This window comes from Aythya ferina (assembly GCF_964211825.1).
Source record: "Aythya ferina genome assembly, chromosome: 2".
In the NCBI taxonomy this organism is placed as follows: Eukaryota; Metazoa; Chordata; class Aves; order Anseriformes; family Anatidae; genus Aythya; species Aythya ferina.
The window spans coordinates 5965101-5992922 of NC_140297.1; the positions used below are offsets into that span (position 1 = coordinate 5965101).

The window sequence follows — 27822 nt, forward strand, 5'->3', positions numbered from 1 at the left end:
CCTGAATACGAAGGGTTGCATGCCTGCTAAATTCTTACATCCACCCACATTACAAGATCATCTTTAAGGGATTTCATTAAGGCACTGCAATTACTTCAGCCATTCCATTACTTGAAACTTAAAAGTACTTTGAAGTCCTCTGTAGTACAAGGGTTAAGTAGCAATGGTACAAGCTCTAAATTTCTGTAAGTGATCCAATATACAAAACAACTTTAGACTGTTTTAACTAAAGCCTTTTATTCTATACAACTGTGAAAACATCATTTGTCCTTCTGGCATTGCAGACTCCTCTGTCAATCTTTCATGAACTGCAGTTTTGGGATGGTTAGGGGGAAAAAAGTTACAACCTTGGCTGATTTCAAACAGAATTATTGGGAGCAGTTACAATGTATACAACGGGACAGCAAGACAACAAGAAAAAAAGTCTTGAAAGGAAGCACAGACCTTTGCTATTAATAAATACAAGTCAGGACAATTCATCAATAAAAGTTACAGTTCTGTTTAACCATTGAATTCACAACCACCGCTAAAAATGTGCAGATAGCACAACTGCGTTGGACTGAGCATACATAGAACTAGGCCTTAAAAACTGAAACTGACTCTTTCAAAAGATGGATAAAAGACAGGCTAGCTTAGTTCTGAACCACATCTTTTGTTTAAGCAAGGATCTTGTTTAGCTAAGGTTAAGAGTGCAGAAGGTAATGATTTGATTATTTTTCAAATAAAATACAATGCAAAATATTTTTTTTTGTTTAACCAATATAATCCCAGTAATATAATCTATTGGGACTTTCTTTAGGCCTCAACCTAAATCTTGATAGCAAGACACAGGAAAGGCAAGAGCTTATGTCTCCTGAAGAAACTCAAATATTATAACTGCCCTTGGAAGGCACTTGTGCTTCTGCTTCAGAAAGTCATTTTTATATAATTTCTTTATGAGGATTTGTAATTTCTCCTGGCTACAAATGGTTTTCTGGGACAGTTCCATATTTTCCCACCAAAAGCTGAAATGCCTTCCCCTCCCTCCCCCCAATAAGTTAAACTCTATAAAAGACTACTATGAGTCTACGACAGCCACAGATTTTCAGAAATAGCAGTGAAAAAAAGAGATTTGCATACATCTACAACAAAAGAAGAACTGCATATAAAACTTTTGAAAAAAAAAAAAAGAATAAGTATTTTTATATCACAAGTATGAAATCTGCTGTGAATTTTCTGAAGTTTGACATCAAAACACATGGAGTTATTTTCAGAATGGTCTGAAGTTTTAACAAAATGTCACATAGTTTTGGAGCAAAGTTACCAAAAGTTAGACTACTGTGTCCTTAAAACACACATTGCAGGAACTAGTTATATATATATATATTTAAAAAAAAATCTCTTTAGGTTGCTGCAAAGCATGTTCACTATTATGATGCACAGCATCATTGGACTGACCCTGCTACAATATTTATCTAGTGTTCTTATTCTGCATGTCAATAACTCTCTAAAGCAACGCTTGAACCACAGTATTAACACAAGTCTAATGTTAACCCTTCAATTACAATTAAATGGCCCAATTCTTTCAAGTATGCAATACCTATTTTCTGTTCCTTTTCTTTTCCAAATGCCTTTAAGTGATAGAAATGTTTTAGTAACCTGTGAGAGATCACTGTAGGTACTTTATGAACGGAATGTATTAAAATACCTGGTGTGCAGTTCTGAGTTACATTGCGAACACAGCTACTAATATGGCCAAAACGGTTTCATACCAAGCATGAGCAGATGAGAATATAATGTTCTGGAAAAAAAAAAAAAAAAAAAAAAAAAAAGAGCAAAAAGGAGAAAGCCAAAGTCTGCACTGGATTATCATCCATTCTCTGTACACCTCACACAATACGAACCACTCAGGGACTTCCCATTTCACTGGCTGAGACTAGGACAGACTTTAGTTTAAATCATATAGACTTTTTTCCTCTATATTACAGATCTATTAGTCACTTCAATTAAATGTATACTTTCCGTCCATACTGAGTCATTAGAAGTCTCATCTACCTTAGGGGTTCAGTGGGCTTCTATAGTACTACTCTTGGAACCAGCACAGTATGGTCAAGTAAATGAGCAACCATTTGTGTCCACCACTCCCCTCACGTTGATTTCTGGCGATAATGAAGCGTCAGGTCACCGCCACTCTTCCAAATGAAGTGCTTTACAGTTCGAAGGTCCATATTCGGATCCAAAACCTGAATAGAAAGAATTCATCTTTTATTCCACAATTTGTGTTTTAATCCACAATCTGCTACATTGTCAGAAATTCAAGGATAAAACACTCTGGCTGGGCAAAACACTCCTATGGGTGAATGGCATCAAAGATAAACCATGCAAAGGCTCCGATTTTTCAACTACTGAGTAAACCTTTTGCATTATAGAAAGGTTCTACCAACATAACAATTTCATTAACAACCACCTCTTCAATATTTAACCTACTAACAAGCAGCTGACAGTAGAGTCACAGAGCCCAGAGTCACTATTCAGCCTTCCTACACCACTGAAAAAGTAAACCCATCTCAGAAACAGCAAAGTTTGGTTTCACTTTCTGCAACTGCAGCTTTGTGGCATTTTTTCCCCCCAGTTATTATTACACTTACTAAGCAATCAGTGATTCTGGACAAATTTTAAACACTGTTAGAAATGTATAATTAGGAAAATTACAGAAGTGGTATAAATGTCCTAAAAATGATCACTTATTTATTTAACCTGACTTGTACTGCAGAGAGGTACAATGGAGGATAGTCCTTCATGACTATCATGACTATTCTGACTGCAAAAAAGTCTAGAAGAGAGAAGTCCAAATAGGAGGACTCATTTGTTCAGTATGAAGTTTGAAGTGTTATTCAAATAAATATTATATATATACACACACACACACCACAGAGAACTGTAGTATGAGACTTAAGAACCCTATGGAATAGTGTTAAGTACAATTGTTCAGTACGAGTAAGTAATCTTATAAAGTCTGCTTTTATTCACGGGCTAAAATGCTTGGGTAACTTACCTGGTCCTGGCACAGAAGTTCAATTTTCTCCTCTGCTAGCACAGCAATGTCCTCCTCTTTTTCTTGTTCTCCTGCTTTTTCATTATTGGAAGAGCTAGTTGTCTGAGACTCATTATCCAAGTTTATGATTTTCTCATAGACGTGTTCCATCACTTTTCTCACCTGAAGCATATCACTTGCTGACAGTCGGTCTCTATGTAAATTAAACAAAAGTTGGTAGAATAAACTTGAGTAAACTATTTATTATTTGCACAATACCCTACCCGTAGCAAACTATGCAAGTACACAAGATAATTTAATGTTACACCTACTACAATATGAAGAGTTTATCAGGATCATCCAAAATACCATGACGTAACAGCTGAAGATTCCAAAGATTTGCCCAGAGGGACTCAGAAAAGCCGTAAGATATTCAAAAGACTGAATTAAAACCAAACTTTAGATGAAGAGCACTGTACACAATCTTCATTCTTTCAATAGAGAAGGGATTAAGAGGATGACAAAAAGGATATGGAACAATAAAAGAGGTAAAATAGACTATGCTGTTCTCCTTACTACACAGCAAAAGGGAATTTCAAAGCAAAAAGCAGCACTTTTTCCGCAAAGCACTCAAAGCCTATGGAACTGCTCTTTCACAAATTGTCTCTGATATATAGAAATCAGCAAGACTTAAAGAGAACCTGAATATTTATGAAAAATACCCAGAATTATTGCAAACAAACAGTAGGCGTACTGTCCACAACACTGACTTCATATTTGAGGATCTGCACTGATTTCTAACCTACACAATCCCCAGTTGCAGCTAATATGATGGACAGACTTCCTCACATCCCCTGTCAGGTGTTGTATCTCCTTTTAAAAATCTATTATTCATCACTCTTACAAAGAGGACACATAACTAAGTATAAAACTGTGGTTCTGGACATTGTAACAGTCAATATGTTCCTCTGCTTTCTGATGAAATACCACAAACACCACAAAAGACATCAAGTTAAATTACAGTGTTTGGTTTTTGGAGACTTCTTAGCATAAACTTAAGTAACTGTTAATTGAAACCGAACAACCCTTATTTTCTTACAAATATTCTGATACAACTAAATGCTTTAGAGCATTGGTGATTAAGTGACTGGAAACATTTTTCTGCAAGTTCATCAACCATAGTAAGATTCTATACAGCAAACTTTTTTTTGAGCTTCCAATTTTTTATTTTTCCACTTTTGAGAGTCAAATACGCATTATTACTTACTTTTTTAGAGTTTTTGCCCCTGAAGATGAATGAGGCTGGAGGTAGAATGGAATCTTATTGAATTTGGGCATATTTTTCTAGAAGAAAGCAATATGAGAAGTGTTAAATTTAGGATGAACTATTATTGGCTCCTATTTCTACCAGCTGGTATGTAAAGTACATTCAGATCTTAATTATCAAAACCCAAGAGAGTCTTAAACATAACCACCACAGACAACTTCCAAATTACTCATGCTCCTGAGATGCTCCAGTTTAGATGATGTACGTACTATATCTAGCTTTTGAATATGAATTATTGTTCATTTCAAATGAAATTAGATAGTATGAAAAGATTGTAGCAATGTGAAAACTACTTTCTGTTCCTGAGCTCCACACTTGAAAAGGATACCAACTATGCACAGTGCTGTGAGTTCCTTTTCTAAGATTTCTGTCAAAAGGACACAAACAAAAAATCTTAGCTGGATATATCAAAAAATAACATGTATCAGACGATCTTGAATATAGTCCTTGCGACCACTTATTTTAAAATGCAGTATGTAAAGAACAGAGAAAAAAAATAAGATAAAATATCACTTCAGATTGAGTTCTGATAAAAATTTAATAGTTGACCTTAAAGCAAACAAACAAAATCAACAACAACAAAATCAAGACCTATATATGGGATACTTACATCCACAGTGATGTCAATTACCCATTGTGGCACGGTTTCATTAAGAAGCATAGACTCAGTTTCACCACCTGAATCCCGACATAATAACCTAGGACACAGAAAAGAAAGCTTTATGAATGAAAGAGTTAAGCATTAGGAAAAGAGTAACTGTAATGTGCATTAAAAAAAATGTCTCAAAGCCATAACACCATGTAACTTACAACTACCATACAACTTCTAACATTGTAAAACCCACCCCACACCTTGTTGATGTCCACCAACATATGTTGGTAGAACAATGCAAGAAGTATCATTAACAGCTGCCTATTTTGCATGTCTTGAACATCCAGTACAGAATGGATACAAGTATTATATTCTGACAACATTTCTGCTTGCACAAAGGAAATGTCTGGCCACTTTATTTACACTTTTGAGTCTCTATACCTGAACAAAGTGCGTCCTCCAGCCTCACCAAAAATAACTGGTGTATGTGGTGGCACTTGAAAATATCCATTTCCTTTCTGGACTCTGTTCTCCTGCTCACCATTCACTGCTGGAAAAAAAAAAAAAAGTCAACAGTAAGACTGCACTAGGCATCAAAACTGGGTATGCATAGACCAGAAAATGTCTTCTCCACCTACAGTTAATGAATTTAATAAATGAAACAAAAATCACAAGCTTCATAAAAGCAAGAAAGTCCCCATTTCCAATACGCAGCAAGTATATCTAAACAAACTCTAGAGAGTGATGAGATTTTCCCCTACGCTGACAGTACAGAATGCAAAGATGTTAGCTTTGCCTTTATACCTGGATTTGCCAAATGTCAAAATAGTGTAGTAGTAAAGCTCAAACACATACTTCCTTGAAGTTCCTGTATTCTAAATTCAGTTTTTAGCTAGTTCTAGCAGTATGGTCTTCAAACATTGAAGAACCTGATTTCACATCCATACAAGATTCAAAAAAAAAAAAAAAAAAAAAAAAAAAGCATTATTTATTCATTTTCTGAAGAGCAGAGTTTTTTTGTCATTCAGGTGTCTCGAAACACAAGATAGAAGTATTTAGATTTATTCCTTCCACTTGAAAAAAAAAAATCAACTCGATTGCATTTCAGCATGTAATTACTACATTTGAACATTATGTTGAATTCAAGCAACATAGAAATTAAATGGCTTAGGCTCATGAGAGGAATAAATACTCAGCATTCTTACAAGCAACATGTAGTGAAAGACAAAAAATCATCAAGCAAAGAACTCAAAAAAAATCCTATTACATATTAGGATGGGTGAATATAATAAACGACAGTAGGTAACTCTTGGCATAATCTTTGTTACAAAATGGCAAGATATTGCTGATCTTACAGTTTTCTTAATTGCATTATCTGCAGAAAGTAATTTCTTAATTGCCAAAGAAAAGACTTCTAGTCATCTCTGACCTGGGTTGAACGTATTTCAAAATAATTCGCAAACGTAGGACTTACACAGCCCCTCTCATTCTGCTAAACTCAGTCACTATCTTGCATTTTACTTGCCTGATTAGACTTCACATTATTACCTAAAAGACCACTCCTTTTTTTTTTTTTATAGACTTACCCCATGACTGTAATATTCATTGAATGATTTTTTTTTCCAAAAACTATTTCTTTTATTTTATATTGCTCATAATGCCTAAAAGCAAATTGGAGATATAAGAGTACTGACTAATGAATAACTGAATTATTGCTCTTTGCTCTCATTATCTAGATTGCTTCTTTTCCTTTTCCAAGTTGAGCCTTACTTTTGTCACTAATTGTTCTTCATCAAGGCATCATGTTTCTGTAACTTCAGAACCTTTCTTTTTTTTTTTCCTTTCTTAAGATTAGAATTCTTAATATTTTTGCTGACACTTAGACGAGAATAAACTACTCATGATGTTTTGTTGAAAAATAACTTTAAAAGCAGTAAACAGCATTAAATGCTATAATTCATATAGACATAACTGTAAGATAGCAAATCAAGTTGTATCTGTTAAAGAAACATACAAAAATATATGAGTAAATCCTGAAAAAGGAAAGCATTAAAAATTCTAACCATGATTTATTTCATTTTCTTCTTCATCCATTGGGTTGATGTGTGTTCTAGGCCAATACTCCAGAAGTGCTTGTAGTAGAAGCCCTCCAAGGTTTACTGTCAAGACAGTTAGGAAAAACTTCAGTTATGTAAGATGTTATGACACCAGTGTTTTTCACATTTCATAGAATCCTACAATAATTAAGGTTGGAAGAGACATCCAAGATCATCTGGTCCAACCATCCCCCTACCACCAATGTCACCACTGAGCCATGTCCCCAAGCACCATGTCCAATCTCTCCTTGAACACTCCCAGGGATGGTGACTCCACCACCTCCCTGGGCAACCCATCCCAATGCCTGACTGCTCCTTCTGAGCAGAAATGTCTCCTCATTTTCAACCTGAACCTCCCCTGGCACAACTTGAGGCCATTCCCTCTAGTCCTATCACTAGTTACCTGTGAGAAGAGACCAACCCCATTTGATCCACAGACAAGAACCTTCCCAAAAGTTTGAGTAGTTCTATTCCCCCCCAAAAAAACTATTTATAGGCACAGATATCTACTTCTCATGAACTCAAAACTGGATGCTACAATCCTTCAGAAAAAGAAGATTTTTCAAAATGACTAAAGTTTCTGAAATGCTACTGCTGGAACACTCACATGCTATAGCATTCTCTAGTTTCGTTAATAGCTCTAAGTTGCGAAATATTACTTTTTCCCTTTGCTTCCTGGAGGCCTAAAACCAAGTTAAGGAGAAAAAACTGAACAACTGGAACATTTCAGAAAAAAATAACATAACGTTTTTTTTAATTGGAGAATTCTCTGCAAAATTTAGTCTAAAGAAAACATACCTAAAACCCAACCAACAAGTGATCTGACACTGGAATATTTTGTAAGATAAATACTGGAATTCATTTTGTCTTTTTTGTTTCAGTAAAACACTAATAGTAGTAAAAACGTACATTTTGGATCAGAACCATCTGGACTGCTAAATCCAGCATCCTTTGCTGAAACCCAGGCTGCAAAGCAGTCACTTTCATCCAAAGTAATTGTCAGCATCTGTTGGAAGACCACCATCAGCAAGAAGAACACAGTAACTGTTTTGTATAAAACAAGTATACAAATTTACTGAAGGAACAGCTGGGAATACAAAGCTAAAACTTAATTTATAACTCATATTGGAGCATTTAAACTGGTAATAACACAACAAAAAAAAGGTTATAGAGGACTGTTAAGGACTAAGGTGAAATTTGCTGACTTGCTTCAAAATAAGTCAAACCCATCAGATAAACGATTACTGTTCTTCATACACTGAACAAACAGCATACAAAATTATATTAATTATAACATCAGAGCAATAGATTTGGAGCTACAGCTCACCCCAGTTTTCAAGTCTACCGAGAACCAGTTTGGCACATAAACCATTTTAAATCTCTTCTTAATTTCTTCTTCAAAATCTACTTTTCCAAGGTCTTCAACTTTACATGCCTGTACACCAAAAGAAATCCAAGTTCTGTGTTATTGAGCTATATAAACCTTTAAAAACTTTTACTTAACTTTTATATACACTCAAAATGACTATGACAATTACCATTTCTCCTAAGTAATGTAGCGTACGAATACACAAGTTAAAGTGTCAAATTTTTTACATAAATTGAAAAATAGTTCATGTGGTATGTGATTTTTTTCCTGAGGTAATGGCATCAAGCCAGTAGAGAAGGATAAAAAAGGAAAAGTTGCAGGAAGACTGAAGGATGTAGTGAGACGTAAGATAAACTCCCACTTTCCTTCCAGTTTCCTCAATGTCTCAGATTTAGAGTGCAGTGAATACGAAACGTAAGACAACATCTTGACTTCCAGAGTAACCCCATCTCTACGTGAGCATGTATGCAGATATGTCTAAGAGATGCTTCTGAGCACCCTACCAACAAAAGCAGAAAATAACAGAATGATTAACATTAGAATCTGACTTTGGCCCTAATGCTGTTCTCAAATATATACCAACTGAAAATGAAAATTAAGAAACGGTATTCACTTTTCCACAAGTCTTCTAGAACATTTTTAGCACAAATCTATATTCACCAACCTCATTCCCTTCTTTTTCACTTCATTCAGTAAGCAACTCAGTAAGACAGCTGAGTGTGCTTTATTACTAAATCTTGTTTGGAGCACACAGGGTTTTACAAGAGAAGAAACTGCTGACCATCTCACTGATCTGAGGCTCCAGTGCTCTTTGCTCTGCTTTTCCTCTCCCCTGACCAATCGTTGGGTATAATATGATAAAGACAACTAGGGACAGACATCACATCTCTCTCATCCCACAGAAGCAAGTGGCATTAGGAAGGAGTCATGTTTCCTCCTGCTCGCTTTCTGTCCAGTCCTACACTCCTGCCTGCTATCTAGCCAACTAACAGGAGAAGTGGTAAATTGAAGCTCCCAGAATAATCCACAGATTACTAATCAGCACAGTCTCTTGGGATCTGTGGATTCATAGTAGATTTAGGACCTGAAGAACAGGTTTCCCTTTTGCAGACTAAGCTTTCTTATACTATTACATACAGCATTGGGCAGACATGTCCAAGGCCCTCTTTTAACACTCTTCAAAAGAAAATCCAACCAAAACAAACATTACTGAATTAGGTGCCTATGTTCAGGACAGAATTCAAGGGTCTGAATTTGAAGTGAATGAAGATGTTACTACCCAACCTCATACAAAGCAAAGATGCTCCTAAAGTGCAGAAAAGCTCAGAAATGGTGCCTCCCATTAAAAAAAAAAAAAAAAAGGCAACCTTTGCATTATGTCTGTGGATACGAAGATATGAAAATGATTTATTTTCTACCACAGCAATCTCCCACACTAAAAAAAAAATCTTTTTTTTTTTTTTCAGAAACCTCAAATATTTATTCATACAACAGCAGACGTTTAATCCAGAATTATCTACTTACCTTCAAGACATCCCAGTATGCCACATTATTGTTTGTGTCTTTGGTTAATATGTGTCTCTTGTCATTAAGAATGTGGCACTGAATAATACTAGCACCCCCTATCAAACAAACAAGAATTAAGGTCACTACAGTAATTGTTTCTTTATCTAATTTTACATTAAACTGTATAACACAACACGACTGTTCCTCGGTTTCACTATTTTATATAAGCAGCACCAATGTGTAAACGCTATTTTAATCATAACCAACACTACATAAATGTTAACCACATTGTCTATTTCTCGTGGTTTTGGCTGGGGTAAGTTAATTTCCTTCACACAGGCTCATATGATGCTGTGTTTTGGATTTTTGATGAAAATAGTGGTGATAACCCACTGAAGTTTTTAGTTATCGAAGAGCAGTTGCAGAACACTGAAGAGAGAATTGTTGCAGAGCAGTCCTTACATAGAGCTGAGGTCTTTTCAGAAATTATGTACCTAAAAACTCGTGCCAGTCTTAAAGATCTATCATTTCTGCTAACAATACCGGATTTTATAAGCATTCTAGAAAACGGCTGTTTACCTTTTATAACTTGATCAGGCTGTGTGCATAGCGGTGGTATAGGATTGGTACAGTCATTATCATAGTCTCCAGATGCCCTAAAATTATGAATTCCCTTCAATGTCTAAAGAAAGAAATAAAATAATGACACATTCATAATAATCTAAAACTCTGCTCTTATCTGTGACTAACAACTGCCAGTTCATGCTGCTATTTAGATGTTAATCATCTACTGCAGGATAAGATACTTTATTCATAAAAGCAGCATAAACAGATAGCAAAAAAAGTAATTCAAAGCTTGATGTCTTTTGGTCAACTTGAGTATTAACATTTTGTTTTATTATTTTTAAAGAAAACTTACAGATCATAGCAAGTCACAGTCCAATTGCAAGCAACAGACCAATAGATCACAAACCAAGAATGCAAATTCCACACTACTTAATTGAATTCATAGTGTAAAATATATCACTTACCCATTTATTCACAGAAGATTTAGTTGTTGCAACCCAAAGTGCTGGAGGAGGATCAGCTGATCTATCAAGTTCCATCTAAATAATGAAACCATAGATGCTTTCAGCCATACTTAACTTAATTTTGCTCTGGGGACACACACAGCTTATATACTGGCTTTCCTTGTGAATATATTCTATTGGCTTAGAATATATCTACACATATACCCATGGTTTCTGCTTCAATCACACACTTTTTACCCCTACATGTTCCAATGTCATGTCATCTAGAGTTACAGACAATAAAATGTTTCCAATCAGCACTCTCTTCAAAAGCAGTCTTCTCAGAAGACTCAAACTTGTGCATGTAGTTTTCTCCAGTTAAGATAAAAATCTTTCAATGCTCAAAATAATCCCATGATCAATCTTCCTACTGGTTCCCACAATTATGCACAATATTCTAATAGAGTCTTGTCCATATAGCGTACTTCAAAGAAACATCCATTTTTATCTAAAGCCTTGACAATGCTGCCTTTGTTTCTTAAAACTGCGCTAAAGCCTAGTAAAAACAACTTCTCATGTTTGAATTATATTCAATGTCAGGAATATCTGAATTTATATATTTTAGGTTGCAGCTAGACATTTCTTCAGATAATTCAGTTTCATATGTAATTTAGGAGACAAAGCCAATATACTAGAGATGCGATATACTAAACACTTGTTACTCAGGTAAGAATGTGCAACACACATTGTTTTAACAATACATACCTGAAGACACTGTTTCATTAGACAACATGCAATATATAATTCTGTGTTTCTAATTTCTAAATTAATTGTTCACGCTAGTGTTTTAAAGCCGTTCTAGTAGAGGAAATTTCAAGTTGTTACTCAAATGCGTATTAAATGTTTGAAATATATGCTGAAGTTAATCCACGAGACTTCAAACTGTTGCAAAAAAATTCTACCACATGCATCAAGACACAGCTAAAGATTTTATTTCGTTTGATGATAATCAACATTTGATGATTTAACTTTTTTTTTTTTAAATCACAACTTCCGATCAAAATATTCTCTTTATAAGAACTTGCTTGCTTTGTAACGGAAAGAACACTAGCAACATTTAAAAATCTGCAGGCTTTTCATATAATCCAAAATTCCAAGACTTCCGATTCTAGCCAACAATTAGAAATGGTTACACATTCTGGACTGGTCAGCCTTAAGAAAACTCAGGGAGGATCTCAATGTGTATAAATACCTCAAGAAAGAGCACAAAGAGACCAGAGTCAGGCTCTCCTCAGTGGTACCCAGTGCCATGACAAGCAGCAATGGGCAAAAAAACAAAAAACAAGAGATTCGCTCTGAACAAAAGGATTTATTCATTTATTATTTTACTGCGAGGGTGACCAATTACTGGAACAGGTTGCCCAGGGAGGTTGTGGAATCTCCCTCTTTGGAGATTGCAAAAGCTGTCTGGAATTGGTCCTGGGCAACTGGCGGTCCTGCTTGAGCTGGGGGGTTGGACAAGATGATTTCCCAGAGGTACCTTCTAAGCTCAACCAGTCTGTTATTCTGTGAAGCAAAATCAGTTACCTTAAGAACTGGTGCCTTTTCTTCACAGATAAGTACACGAATATCAGGATTTCGTAAATCTGTACAATAAATCTTCCTGTCTCTTCCTCCTGAATAAACATGAGTGAAGGCTTCATTGACCTGCAGAGCCCAAACACCTTCATCATGGACTCGATATGTGGCTATACATCTCTGCTGGCCAAGGGACCACAGACGGATAGTCCCATCGGAACTGCCTGAAAGACACTGAGCAACAATTATTGTACTTAAATCAAGCAAGTATTTCGGTATTTTTTTTCTCTTCCATAAAGATCTTTTATAATTCTAACTTTTTTTTTTTTTCTTCCAGCAAGACAATGCTAAATGAAGACTGGCAGTTAGCAACTCTAGTCACAATTTCCAGACATTTTGTATCAACCACCACCCCATACCTAGATGGACCTCATCCACTGACAACCCTTAATCACTCAATATCTTTCAAATTCTTGTTAGGCTATCTCCTGTAGCCTACAATATAAATCAGCTACTGAAAAGGCTAATGACATATCTGTGTTCTGTGAGATGCCTTTGCCTCAAACAAAAGCACATACCTGGGTGCCATCTCTGTTCAACAACAAAGCTTTTACGTTGTCCGTGTGCCCTTTGAGTTTCATTAGTTTAGCACAAGTTCTTGGATCCCACACCCTTAGAACCTACATAGACACAGGATAACTGCATTAACATTCTTTCCACCAATGCATTTCCTCTACAGAAAATTAAGTCTTCCTGAACAAAGTGACCCTTATTCTCAACATGCACACATCCATCACCAAAAGCACATTTCATTAGAACAGGTTATACATGACTAGATCTTGTGCACCTCTTATAATCAGATGGGATTTTCTTCCCTCGATCGTAATTGCATTTGTTCTGGCTTTTTCTGTCATCTTCTTGAGACATTAAGGAATGGAAATGACTGGAAGCAAGATAGCATGATGTGGGGAAAGCAGAAAAAGATTCTGAGAATCCTCTCAGATGCCTGACTGGCATTTTCATTTCCGTATTGACTTGGAAATAAAATTCTCTCAAGATCAGATTAGGAAAAAAAATATTAGGGAGAACTTTAGGGTATTTTACCTTTCATTAAAACAAAAAGCATGGTCTCTCTCTTGGAAACGTTTAACTTCATTATCCCATTTCATTTCCCAACACTGCAGGGCCTTACATGTTGCTGTACCGTTTCCTTCTTACATGTGGCACATGCTTCAGTTTGTATAATCATCTGAGTATAATTATCTAATACGCCCCCAAAATCAGAGCTGTTATGGTGAAATTTAATGATCCTTGATATAGAGAGGTCTAGAGTTAGATGATGTATTAAAGCTATGCAGATAACTTATATATTTTTATACTGAGGTGGGTATTTGTATCCTACACTTCAACTTTTGCTTAAAAAAACAAACAAACAAAAAAGTGTCTACTTTCACTATTTAATACATTAAAGCTCCTACAGATGTGAAACTGAAAATGAATAAAATTGTCTCTTTTCTTTACATTAAAACATGAACTGATGCAGAACATGCCTTAATAGATTTTTGCTTACCTTTTCAGTGGACCCTGATACAATAACTGTTCCCATCTGATTCATTGCAAGGCTGTAGATAGAGTCTTTGTTCCCACTCAGGGAAGAAGCTATTTCAAAATAAAAAGTTAACATTTTCAATTTTAATGCTGTCATTTAAAAACATTCAGTCAAAAATGCTACCTGTTTCAGACCCAAAAGCAATTTGGCCTACGAAAATACTGCCACCATACCCCATATATGGGGATCCTTCAAAAAAAGGGAAGACTGTAGACAGCATAATCCTACAAAAGCACCACTATGATTATCAATCTAGCACTATATAAAAACAGAGTAACCCCTTGGATTTACGGCAACTACAATCCTGCTGTCTTTTTGGCACAACAATTCAGTGCAGGGTGCTATTGCTGTTTCCAACTACTTCATTAGAGAATGGTACTTCTAAGTGATCACATGACAACTTAGTGTTTGGATTAATGTGCAGAAATTTTTCCAAGCCAAGCAGCAGTAAAATTCTACATTATAAATTAAAGACTGTTCTCTGAGTTCAGTGGAGATGCATTAGTAAACTTTCACTGCAGTATTGAAACATGTTACTCAGGCATGGATACTACCTTTTTATTTGAGAAAACCAAATGGAAACTCTTTAGCATCACAACTACCTGTAAAGGACTGTGGTGATCATCAGAGCTCAGGAATTCTGTACCATCTAGCATAGTCTAGTTTTGGATTAAAGCACCAATCCCTCAACTGAGAAAAGCACAGTCACAGCAGATGAAAATCTATTCAGGGAGCAGCAAGAGGCATTTCAGCAAGCTTCAAAGATTCAAAACCATACCATTGGTATGCCAAAAAAACTAAGACAGCACCAAACTATACCATCAGCAAAAACGTGAAATTTTATATAGTGATTTACACTATCCATGACCTGTATCATAAATATTTTGTCAGGGAAAGAATTGTGCAGCTTTACTTCAGAGTCCTCTTAACCATTAGCTGTAGCTATCTAAATTTGAGCTGTCAAATGAAATCGAATACACGTGGCCAAAATTGGTAATAGTCTTCAATTGTTCCCAGATAATAGCTGAACGTAAAAAGCAGTACTAAAAACGTTTGAAGGTTAGCACACTGTCCAACAACCATACAATTTATACAAGGCTTTAAATCTACCTCTACAGAGTTATCACAGGCAGGAGAACATCAGGAACAAAAGAAAGAATCTAAACGCTCAAAAACAATCTCTGTGGGACAAAGAGCAAAGCTTACTCCTTGCTGTTCTGGAAAGGACTAACTCTCAAGAGCAAAATTTCTCCACCTAATTTAAACTGTCATTCTCCTGATTTGAGACACTCTTTAAAATTAAGTTTCCTTTTTATGTTGGCTTGTGTACATTGCTTCCCTGTAATCAGACAGAAAATTAAACCACAAATAAAATCTTCACTTAGACTCTGTGGAAATCACTTGTGTTTGAAAGGACTGAGGAAAACCAGCTTGTCTAGGACATATACTGTGTTCTTCCCAACAGAAGCACTCTTAGTTGGCAGCACTGTACTTACAAAGAAAAACCACCCCCTGCCTCCTTCTCTTCCCTCTCCCTAATGAAGCACTACTGCTCTAGCTCCAGAAATGCCAATTTATTCCTGCTATCTCAGAAGTACTGTCTCCACTTCGTTTTCATCTTGTGCTCAAAACAGTACTCCCTGTCTCCCAATTATGATTCACTTGGATCATTTGGGCTCTGTATCACCATAGCAACGTTTAAGACACCTATTTTTTCTCCACAACTAAGTTTTCCCATGAACAAGCAAATAAATTCTTTCTTCCTATACTCCCTGTCCAACCAGAAAATAGTACGTTTTAAAGTTATCAGCAAAGTTCGGTGATAAAACACTTTCAGTAATAGCAGACTTCTGGGGAATAATACATATATCTGTTTGGTTATGTGCAGTCATGTGTCATCCTACTACTACTTAGCAGTCCAAAACACCTCACTAGAAGCCCTCTCTCTCCTGAAGGCTACACAAACATGTCAGCATAAGTTTATACCTGAATTAAAGTCCTGTAGACAGGAAAAAAAAAAAAGCAAAACTGACAGTTCTGCCCACCATCTTTCATTTTCAAAGCTAACAAACCCTGAAATATAGCCTACCTTTCAGAATCAGATAAAACCATAATTCGAAAGAAAACCACACCAAAGCAATGAGATGCCTGCTTTTTATTTACATGACCACATACTTTTCCTGAGAATTCTTCATTTGCCTGTTGTGCCAATTCCAAATTTTAGCTTTGCAGACTTTTTTTTTTTTTTCCTTTGAGTTATTCCTAACCTATGAATGACTAGGCAAATGGTCTTGTTTAGGAAATTTAAGTGAGGTAGTGTGGCAAGATAAGGTCTTTGCCAATGCATTCAGCTGAAACTTGACTACTGTTTAAACATGTATCAAACATTAAACATAAAACAAGAGAGATCACTCACTTGGAACTGCATTTTTCCAAACTTCCTACAGACAACAAAGCACATCATTGTCAAACTAGATGCCTTACCACAAAACTCAAGTTCTGTAAGAGCCAATGCAAAGCAGGATGCTGACGACCCAGATTTGTGTTACTCATTCAAGCAACTTACTATATCTGAACTTGAAGACTGGTGTTATGCTTCCCAGAAGAGAAACTTAACCAGCTCTATGCTAACTATTCCAAAGAAGTGATATTGAAACTGCTGTCTGGGGAAAAAAAATCTCATATTTTACTGCCATGTCTTTACTGGGACAGAGAAGAAGGACCAGAGCATTCTTAAAAGATAATGATGAAATTAAGGATTAACCCTGATGGAAAATCTACCAACATTTTCCCCTTGCCTTCTAATATTTAACTAGTGATTAGATCTCACTACTACACTATCCCTGCACGCAACCAGTGCTTCAACACCACCCACAACTGCAGGAATTTATATCTAAATGTATCTAGTAACTTTATTCTTCAGACAGATGCATTTGATAAATTTATCAAGTTCTGCTTTAGGGTATGTGCTGCATTTGTTGCAGCACCTAAATAAATACACAAAATACATCACAGAAATTTTCCCTCAAGCTATTTCTTGGTATGTTTTCTGTATATCATATTTTGTTTTACTCAAGGAGCAAAAAGCTTGTCAGGCTAAAGCTCTATTAAATTTCAATGAACAGCAGCTCGTTACATTTCAGGAGAAAATGTTCAAAGAGACCTGTCCTCTATTCCGAATACCATGACTGGTGGCTGCTCTAGATTTTCAGCTATTACATAATGCAACAAATGGGCTGAGTACGTATTAAAAAAAAAACACTAAAGATTCTTGCCTTTTTTTTGGTACGCACAGAAACTGGTATATATAGTCTTAAAATGATCACACAGATTATGCTACTCAAAGTACATTGCATTTGCCTCCCCTCCCTAGGTACCTACTTGTGACAGTGTTATTTGAGGCAGTCAGTGCTGTTAGAGTATTTACATCCCAGAGGAATATCTGTCTGTCCAGCCCAGCAGATGCTACCAGTTCTTTATCTTTTGCATATGCTAAGGCTTTCACATAATCCTACAACAAAGTATAACAACATGAGTCAACAATGTTATCCATTTGAAGTCTACATCATAATATTTAAAAGACTGTCAGTAAAATAGAGTAGTTGCAGATAATGTTTTTCACCTTATGCGTCCTTAGTGTTGACATGCAAAATCCCTTATGTGCATTCCACACTTTAACAGTAGTATCTGAAGAAGCAGATATCACTAGATTGGAAAAAATAAAAAGAGTAAACTTCAAAGGCTTATTACATTAGAAAATGCCTGCACTATTCTTTAATTTTCTTTTCAAATGATTAAATGAAAATTGAAATATATATATGTGATTTATTTAAACATGTGCTTATATTATTTTTAGTACACTTACAACACATCACAGAAATTTTACATGCTAAGACAAGACGTAAAACCACAGAAGCAGTGGATAATAAAGTTTTATACATAATTTCTGAGTATTTAGTTTTTAAATATTTTAATACTCACATGTTTTACCATTGCAGCACAGTACAATATCATTTACCCAATCTGTGTGATGTTCCATAGATGCTATATATGGGTCTTGCTGGAAATTTAAAAAAAAAGTTTGTAAGATCTCTTCATGAATGGAAAAGCTGACACAACTATCAGATCCTGTTGTGACATTTTCAACCTTCAAATGGATTGAAAGTTCCCTGATTGAAGTTGCTTGAAGTTACTGTTCCAGGTTTTGTTTTGTTTTTCAATGCAAGATATCAAAGTGGTTTTCAGTGGAATTCCTAAACATTTTAAACTCTCAGTCCTACCTCATATATCATTTCACCTTAAAGTGTCTGGTTTTGTATCTTGTATGTACAGGAAAACTTACAACCAAAACAGCAGGGCCTGCCAAGCTAATTATTTCTGCATTTACGGGATCAGACTTGTTCTGCTGTAAAAAGTAACAGAACAACCAAAACACAATACAAGATCTCTCAGGATCTCTCCAAGTCATGAACTTTCTGAAGCTTTACTTCCTGCGTCTTTCAGATGGAAGCTCTGATTTCAGGTTTGTAACACTCACCTTTTGTTCAGTTGGACCCATATGAGGGGACCAACCAACTGGAGAGCAGCTTGGCAGAAAAAAAAAATAAACAGTGGGTCCTTGTGGACACCTCTCTGAACATGAAAGTGTGACCTTCTGCAAAGAAAGCTAATGGTATCTTTGGCTGCATTAGGCAAAGCACTGCCAGCAGATGGAGGGCAGTAATCCTTCCCCTCTGCTCAGCACTGGTGAGGCCATACCAAGAGAACTGGGTCCAGTTTGGGGCTCCCCAGTGCAAGAGAAACACAGATGTAGCCAAGAGAGTCCAGCAAAAGACTACCAAGATGAGTAAGGGACTGGAACATCTCACCTTTGAGGAAAGGCTGAGAGAGCCAGGACTGTTTAGCATAAAATTTTAATAAATTTACTTTAGTTAGAAGATCAAATGCAATGGTGAAAGAAAGCGGAACCAATAGGATCTGATCAATGGTTCCTCTTCTACTTGCAAGTAAAGATAATAGTAAAGGGGAGGTGATGACTGAAGGTCATCTCAAAATAAAAGAATATACCAAACAATCCATTGAAAAGTTCACTCAAAATTAACATGATATGCATAGTCCTAGTGATTGTTCTTCTGTCATCTTTATCACTGAAAATGACAGCATTCTGTATTTATCTCAGCTCTAACTAATTCTTTGGCCCACGTATTGGTTTGTAACATCCCACATATTTTGTTACAATATGAATAATATCAAAAGGACTGACAGCTGTTAATTAAACAATATTGTTAATAAACAGTAACAGGTGTATACATGTAGGCAGCTTACTAGCACAATAAGTCAAAAAAAAGGGGAGATTTAAGACTGACAAATTCTTTTGGCTTACCTTGTGCTGATTGACACTCCATATCCTTATAATAGAGTCTCGGCCTGCTGTGAAGAGTCTATTTAATGCTGGATCCAGCTGAAGTGCATTTACCCCATTTCGGTTATATTTCTCCACCTCATCTCTAATCACATAGGAGACCTAAAAGACATTCACACAAATCTGATTATGGTATTAGGATATTGACTTGGCCACAAAATGCTACCATCTAATTTCATTCTTGTAAGGTTCTCAGGTAGAAAATATGAAGAGCTTTAAAAGCATTTAATGAGACTGTCAGTTCAAGAGTTACCATCACTCTTGGTCATTTTTTCCCCCCACGGAAAATGGGGAAGAATCATAAAGAATACGTTAGCAGTCCTAGATACGGAGTCCAAAGGACTGTTTAAGCATTTTAACTCAAGCTTATACTACAAGAATCCTTAGTTCAGTTCCCTGCTCTGCATGGATACGCTGGGTGATCCCAGACAACACAATGAGTTCATGTCTCATTTTCTAAGCTGGTTTCATAGCTTCCAAAGCTGGGATGATTGTGTTTTCCAGACTCACAGGGGAGAGGATACAACCACTGAGGATTACATAGCACTGAAAAAAATGCAGGTACAAATCCTATGTATCCCAGATATCGCTATTAGTAGTGTGATACTTTAAGGACAGTATTCTGACCTTTTTTTTTTAAAAACAAAACAAAACAAAACAAAACAAAAAAAAAACTACCTCCTTTCTAACCTAGTAAGAAGCATAAATATTTACTGTTCATTTACTGTTCTTTCCATCAGAGAAATTATTCTTTCAGTTTCATTCTTTCTGCACTTCACAGCATGGAGTGCATAGGTCATTTCTTTGTTTTGTTTAGAAACATCAAATGGCAATCTGAGGAGATAAACTGCAAGGGCTACAGCTCTCTCCACTATTACTGTGAAGTAAATGCAATTACGAGGCATTGTAGACTCTTCAGAGCTCTCCCATTCACATCACGCTGCCTCTTTTCTCAGCACTTACACAGGATTTGCGTAGTACTAGGAGGAAAGCCCTCACACTTGGAGAAAAGGAGGGGAAACCGACATCTATGCTTCTTCCCAGATTCTATACAACAGTCACATCAGTGTAAAATTTTAAGGTTACCAGAATCCAACCTGCCAGCAACAGGAATCATTTGGATACATAACTATCAGTGTTTTGAAAACACTTTGAAGGAGTAGTCTTCAACCAGAGTGGTTATTAGCTCTAGAAGTCCAATAACTGCATTATAGCAGTACAAAGAAAATGTTTTCCAAATCGTTCTCAATTATGCAAAATATAACTAAGAAATTGAACAAAATTTTCAGTGATCCACATCACTGAAGAAACATTGTACACCATCTCAGACTCTATACCACAAGGACTGACAGGTCAATTAGGTGAATACATCCTCAGCTGAGTTCTGTTACTCCGTGCAGCACAGGGAGAAACCTGCTGTTTCTGACAACCACGCATCCAGTCCTATTTTCTCTGTGTTAGAAGCAGCTGCCAACAGCTCTGTTGATCAACTGGAGAATCAGAATTAGGGCCTCATGAGTCCTTGTGCTGCAATACTCTCCATCACTATTCCACCAGTCCATTTACTACACTTAATCTGTTTTGTCCCAATACTCTTAAAAGCGCTTCTGGCTCAGTGCTTGGTAGCCACTCACAGTCCTTGCAGAGTCACAGCTCTTCCTCTCAGTTTCAGATTGCATCCTGACTTCCAACACCCTCAGATTCTCCTGCCCATTCCAGACTCATCCACAATGTTCTTGCCATCCATACTTAAGTCTCCACCTACACTGCTTAGGGAGAGGACAGTAAAGCACACCTAATAGAGTCATGGTAAAACACATCAAATACTTGAAGTGGTTCTTACTGATGGATCTTAGGAAGAACTTCTTTACCAAAAGGGTTGTTAGACATTGGAACAGGCTGCCCAGGGAAGTGGTGGAGTCACCATCCCTGGAAGTCTTTAAAAGACGTTTAGATGTAGAGCTTAGGGATATGGTTTAGTGGGGACTGTTAGTGTTAGGTCAGAGGTTGGACTCGATGATCTTGAGGTCTCTTCCAACCTAGAAATTCTGTGATTCTGTATAAAGCAAGATGTTTATGCTACTCCTCACCTGGCCTTAATAACATGACAGCTATGTTGTTAAAAGTCTGCTTGAATAAAAGAATGTTAGGAACAAAGTCAAGGTCTAACTCCATACAAAACTCAAACCAAAGAGATGGTTATCAAATTCACGCTACTTTCAAACTATTTGGATAAATGCAATGAAAACATTCAGTTAAAAACACTAAGCACAAGCAGATAAACACAACTTAGTGACAGCTAGAAAGAATACAGAACCTAAAGATCAGTAGATCAGATTTGTTGTTCACTACTAGTGTGAAAATCTTTTTGAAATGCACTGACGGAGTGAAGAGCAGCAGAGGTTCTTCAGCTGTTGCTCCTCCAAACAGCTAGCAGGACAGCTTTTTTTGACAGATCCCATTTTTGGATTTGTTCCTCTTCTGTCAATTATCCCCGGGATTTGTTATATTTTCAGGTATGAATCAAGATTTCTCTCTTTATTCCATTCATAAAGAAGACTGTCAAACCAGATTGGTCACCTGTATTGGGTTTACACAGCACGGGTTTGGTTGCTGCAGGCTCAGTTCAGGAAGGACAGCATCCCGTGGGAGGGACCCCGCATGGAGCAGGGGCAGAGAGGGGCCATGAGGGAGCGGTGGGGACAAAGCCTCAGGGACTGACTGCAGCCCCCAGTCCCTGTGCTGCTCATGGGGAAGAAGGAAAAGAGGGTGGTTTTAGTTTGCCTTCAGTTTCTCACTGCTCTAGTCTGTTAGCAATAGGCGATAAATTACATTAATCTCCCTACTTTGCGTCTGTTTTGCCCATCATGGTAATTGGTAGATGCTCTCCCTGTCCTTATCCCAACCCTTGCGCTCTTTCCATTGTGTTTTCTCCCCCTTTTCCTTTGAGGAGAGAAAATGAGAGCAGCTGTGGTGGACTTGGCTGCACAGCAGAGTTAAACCACCACATCACCCAAACTTTTTAAGGAGCTTTTTGCTCATAATAATGTTACTTTCTTGATCTTCACTAACAGTGAAGAACGGTCATATGGATTAGATGTAGTAAAATAATTTTCACTTTCATCAGTAACGGAGTTTGTGTAACTATTAAACTTCCATCCAAATGACCTTGAAACTGGCTGTTGGGTTAATTGGGTGTTTTCTTCCTGATGTTTTGGCCATGATGAGAAGACTGACTATGGTTTTTAGCCACCAGCTGTAATGAAACACTCAACAGAATTTATTTAGTCTTTTTAATCACTTCCACATGCCAACAAAACACACAGTATACACACTGCTCAACAAAAAATAACCTCACAGGACATTTGCATGCCTGAAGCATCCAGACCTGTATTCAAACAGTTAATTAGATAATAACAAAATATATAATAGAAATAAGGCTTCCATAAAAACCGCTGAAAGGGTGCTGAAATGCTTCTCAAAACAGGGAAAATAAAATGGATCAATAAAAATGACAACATGATTTAAAACACCCAACAGTTGTTTAAGACTGGTGGACAGCAGGCAAGTTAACTAAGATGAACAGAGGAAGATTGCTGGTAATCCACACAGTTCTCCTTATAACCTAATTTTTGAGAAGGTCTGCTTTTTTTTTTTTTTAATTGGACTGCCATTAAATATAGAAATAGAACAACTATTAGTAAATACAGTAAATACAATAAATATGAAGTAAATATTCAAGTATATATTTCTGTGCACGTGCACATAAATGCAACAGGTTTCTGCTACGGTAAACTTCACCCCAACCCACACAATACACATCTTTTTCCGCCCCCGATGAAGTCCTGTATTGTGTCTGTAGAGTTGTGAAGGTCACCAGGAAGTTACGACCAACATCACCTGGGAGAGGCTTCAAACAGAGCCGACCGCGAGCACATTATTGCCTGGTTCACTGCGCTGATTCACAAAGGAGGCTTCAAACCACAAAGATAATGATTATGATACAGATTTAGTTGTGTTAACTGCCATGATGTTCCAGAAGGGGCAAGATGGGATACGAAATACTGTACCACTGACCAAGGCTTCTTGCATTTGTACTGCCATAGTATTTATAAGCTGCCATCATGAATAACAAGCTTTCACTGCAGTAGACACTGAAAAAAACATTACAAGGTGATGGACCTTCGTTGTAAACAATTTATGGGATCCAGTAGCCTAAACGGATCAGGACTAGGCATTTTAACAACTAAGAGCTCCAGAGATAAAACTAGTGTCCACAGATACGTTTCAGGACACAAGGCCACGTGAAGTTCTTACAGGACCTGTGATGGATCTCCTTCATGCGTGAGTATCAACTAATTTGAAATCTTACTACCCTAGTTAAATTACATGTTTTATAACATATTTTCTTAATGGGTGGGTAAAATGTGCTTTTAAACATACCAGTACTCCATCATGGTGGAATAAGAAGCAAACAGGCAACGTCTGATAGCATGTGTTCCCCACGTGTAAGTAGAGGGAAAATCTCAGACACAGATGCTAACGTAGACAATTAAAAAAAATGGTATTTTTCTAAATCCCTGGAAGGATTCCACAACTACCATCAACTGCATTAGAAAGTGAGAGAAGAAGTAGTCACCCACCAAGAAAAATATATATTTCTTTAGCATCTTGGTAGAGCAGATGATATTCCTTAAAATAAGTTTTTAAAACTAAGAACATATTGATATTTGAATTTTCAGAGGTTCCAGCCCCTAGAATAGAAGTCACGTATTAAGAAGTTCATCTTATCCTTCTGCAATGATTCAACCTACTGGGTATACTTTTGCTTAAGAACTAGATATAACATATACACGTATATAATCTAATAAATCACAGCATACAAAATCTATGGTGCTTTTAGTAAATTCTACCAGTCCAAAGAAAAATAAGTAGCTGAAATATTTAGAAATACTTCTTTTTTTTTTTCCTTTCACTACTTTCCACTGGCTGCCATGTAGTATAAGCACATAGATATGACAAAATCAGTGCAAAAATCTTCTCTGTGCAGGACTTAGTGATAAAATACTTAAAAGTGAGTCAATTTCATAACCAAGATACTGATCCGAGTCACTCACATCTAAATTCAACTGTTGTGTCATGGGGTTTTGAGCACATGGGCAAATTCATCCTGCCCAGGCAGCAGGATTGGGAGAGCAGTCACAAAGCAGCCCCTCAAGGGCAGCTGCTTTAAGCCACCTGCTGAGAAGTGGCTTCATCTTGAATTAATTCACAGCAACACACCTGAAAGCCACAGCACACCGCCAACTGCTTCTCACAGAGCGTTGGCTGCTGCTCCCACACCCCTGCGCCCTCATTCCCTCCTGAACTAAGGTGACCTTACCACTGCAACCCTCATACACGCATAACCAAGCTCAAGCAGCACAAACAGCCTTCCACAGCCCATTTCCAATGCCCGACTTACATTTAAATAATTACACTTCTTACCTTTATTTATGCATGGAATTTATTTTGAGGCCTGCAACACTTAGTCTGATTGAGCCCTTCTAAACATAAAATTACACACAGAAGCGTCCTAAACTGATGTTTTGGATGGTTCTGCTGACCAGCAGAACAGGTGCATCAAAGATAATAGTTCAGATTTCCATAAACTTCAACCAGTTCTCATGTCACGTAAAGAATCAGGTTCCTCCATGCCCAAGAGGTGTTTTTCTAAAAAGCATCTTCCCCTAGCCTCGTTGATTTGGAAGAAATCGCTCTCCCCCTGTCTCGCTTGATGTAGCAGCACCCTAAACACTCAGCCATTGGGAAGCAAAATAAATTGTTAATGGTTTTAACTTTTCATCAGGAGCCAATGGATACATGAGCCACTTAGAAATCCATTACGTGGCCAAAATTCTCTATCTAACCGAGTAAGTGAAATAATATGAGTGCAATAAAATACCTAGCTTTGACTCAAGGCTTTAGTTACATTATATGCATATGTAAAGTTATTCTCTGCTGATTTAGACTTAATATGTGCTGTCTGAAGCCCAGATCAGCAGAGCAGTACGTGAAGTAAAAATCATCAAGTAACACAATGACAGCAGAAAAGGGGACATCATGGATCAGCACAGAAACACCTTTAAATACACATTTTTGAGCTAAACACTGTTTGGAAGAGTGTAGCAGTCAACATAGAAACAACATACTCTTTGATACATGCTGCTCTCAGGGAAATAATGTTTCAGAAAGAAGTAGGGATACATCAAATACATAACTAGTTATAATAAACCCCCCACCTTAGGAGGTTCATCTGGAAGAACTTGTATATGGCACAGACAAGATCAATAAAAGGGATATTATATTTTGGATTCTTTGTATTTTAAACAATGCCAGCAAGCTTTTTTTAAAAAAAAAATTTGGAAGGGCAAGGGAATTTTTTATATGTTTTTTATATATCGTCTGCTTTTCTTAACCACAAAAACCACTAAAAGCTAGAAAAGGTAACGCTTTTCCTCCTTGAGACAAAACAGGAATGATGCCTTCGACCACTGAACTGACCTCTGGAAGGATGCTATTTCAGGCTTAATCAGTATTTTCTTTTGATAGATAGAATGGATCGGAAGAGTTGAAACTTGCACTTGCCGTTAGAGGCAGGCAGCTTTACATATCAATAAAACCGTAAACCCTTCCCATATTGAGAAGCGTAAAACTATCTAAAGTGTTGGTAGCATGCCAGACAACAAAAAAATGAAGTTAAGGACCGTAATAAACACACTTTCACGGTTTTTACTGTTAAAAAATGCTTACGGGGGAGCTGACAAGGGGCAGCTGAGCGCCTCCCTCACTTGCCTCTCCCACCCCAAAGCAGCCACCCCAAACCCCGGCACCGAGCCTCCCCTTTCCCCTCAGCATTTCGGACAGCCACCAGGAGCCTCGTTTGCGGGGCAGAGCCCCCAAAGAGCCCCTTTCCCCTCTCCCCACGGCGCTCAGCCGTCTCTACACCCCCGGGGGGGCCCACCCGGGCCCACCCGGGCCCACCCCGGCCGCCCCGTCCCGCCGCGGGCCCCACCTGCACTTTCCGCCGCCCCGCCGTGTTCTGCCGGTGATGCGCCGCCATCTTGCATGTTGACACTCTGACGTCACTTCCGAGGAGGGCGAGCCGGACCGGAAGCCGCTTTCCTTCCCCCCCCCTCCTCTCCTCTCCTCTCCCCGAGCCCGCGCGCTGAGGCGAGGAGGGGCGGGGCTTGCGGCGGAGGCGTTGCTAAGGAGACCGGAGGGGGCGGGGTCAGGGGGGAGGGGGCGGGGCAAAATCTCCCGCTTCGTCCCTGCCCTCCTTGCGCCATTTTGTGCCTGCAGTGGGCGATGTCCCGCCCTTCCTAAAATCACACAGTCACACAGTCCTACAATCATATAATCACAGAATTATAATCATTAAGGTTGGAAAAGCCCTCCAGGATCATCTGGTCCAACCACCCCCTTCCACCAATGTCACCACTAAGCCATGTCCCCAAGCACCACGTCCAACCTCTCCTTGAACACCCCCAGGCACGGTGATTCCACCACCTCCCTGGGCAACCTGTGCCAATGCCTGACTGCGCTTTCTGAGCAGAAATGTCTCCTCATTTCCAACCTGAACCTTCCCTGGCGCAACTTGAGGCCATTCCCTTAGTCCTATCCCTGGTTATCTCCCCACCCCTTCCTTTCAGGCAGTTGCAGAGAGCAATGAGGTCTCCCCTGAGCCTTCTCTTCTCCAGACCAAACACTCCCAGTTCCCTTAGAAGCTCCTCACAGGACTTGTGTTCCTGGCCCTTCATCAGCTTCATAGCCTTTCTATGGACACACTCCAGGGCCTCAGTGTCCTTCTTGTACTGAGGGGCCCAAAACCAAACACAGCACTTGAGGTGCAGCCTTAGCAGAGCAGAGTACAAGGGGACAATCACCTCCCTGCTCCTGTGGGTTGCACCATTCCTGCTACCAGCCAGGATGCCCTTGGTCTTCTTGTCCACCTGTGCACACTGCTGGCTCATGTTGAGGCGACCATCAATCAGCACCCCCAGATCCTTTTCCTCTGCACAGCTTTCCAGCAACTCTACACCAAGCCTGTAGCACTGCATGGGGCTGTTGCAGCCAAAGTGCAGGACCCGGCACTTAGCCATGTGGGACCTCATCCTACTGGCCTCTGCACATTGACCCAACATGTTCAGATCCCTGTACAGGGTCTTCCTACACTCTGGCAGATCAACACTTCCACCAGCTTGGTGTCATCTGCAAACTTACTGCGGGTATACTCAATTCCCTCATCCAAGTCTTCAAAA

The 27822-nt window shown here is 38.1% G+C and overlaps 1 protein-coding gene across 2 annotated transcripts; it reads right to left on the minus strand.

The window, feature by feature from the left end:
- Positions 1-211: 211 nt before the first annotated feature.
- Positions 212-26695, minus strand: WDR48 (WD repeat domain 48). Of its 2 annotated transcripts, XM_084507805.1 has the most exons (19): positions 26577-26695; positions 19484-19624; positions 18082-18160; positions 17723-17805; positions 17482-17611; positions 14062-14150; positions 13070-13171; positions 12501-12725; positions 10935-11009; positions 10483-10585; positions 9922-10019; positions 8356-8463; positions 7938-8034; positions 6996-7091; positions 5374-5482; positions 4951-5038; positions 4281-4357; positions 3035-3227; positions 212-2222 (listed from the first exon to the last, which is right to left on the minus strand). In XM_084507805.1, the coding sequence occupies exons 1-19, from the start codon at positions 26622-26624 to the stop codon at positions 2127-2129; spliced, it is 2037 nt and encodes a 678-aa protein (XP_084363931.1). In that variant the 5' UTR covers positions 26625-26695; the 3' UTR covers positions 212-2126. The 2 variants fall into 2 exon arrangements, with proteins under 2 accessions (XP_084363931.1, XP_084363932.1); XM_084507806.1 differs by lacking the exon at positions 17482-17611 and having other exon boundaries at positions 26577-26634.
- Between the last annotated feature and the right edge of the window lie 1127 nt (positions 26696-27822).

Coding starts and splice junctions, on each gene's coding strand:
- WDR48 (XM_084507805.1), bottom strand. CDS start 26,624: ATGGCGGCGCATCACCGGCAGAACACGGCGGGGCGGCGGAAAGTGCAG. Junction 17,806..18,081: donor GTGCTGCAATGGTAAAACAT/GTGAGTATTAAA, acceptor TTTCCAATCTAG/TGATATCTGCTTCTTCAGAT. Junction 10,586..10,934: donor AATCTTCTGTGAATAAATGG/GTAAGTGATATA, acceptor TTCTTTCTTTAG/ACATTGAAGGGAATTCATAA.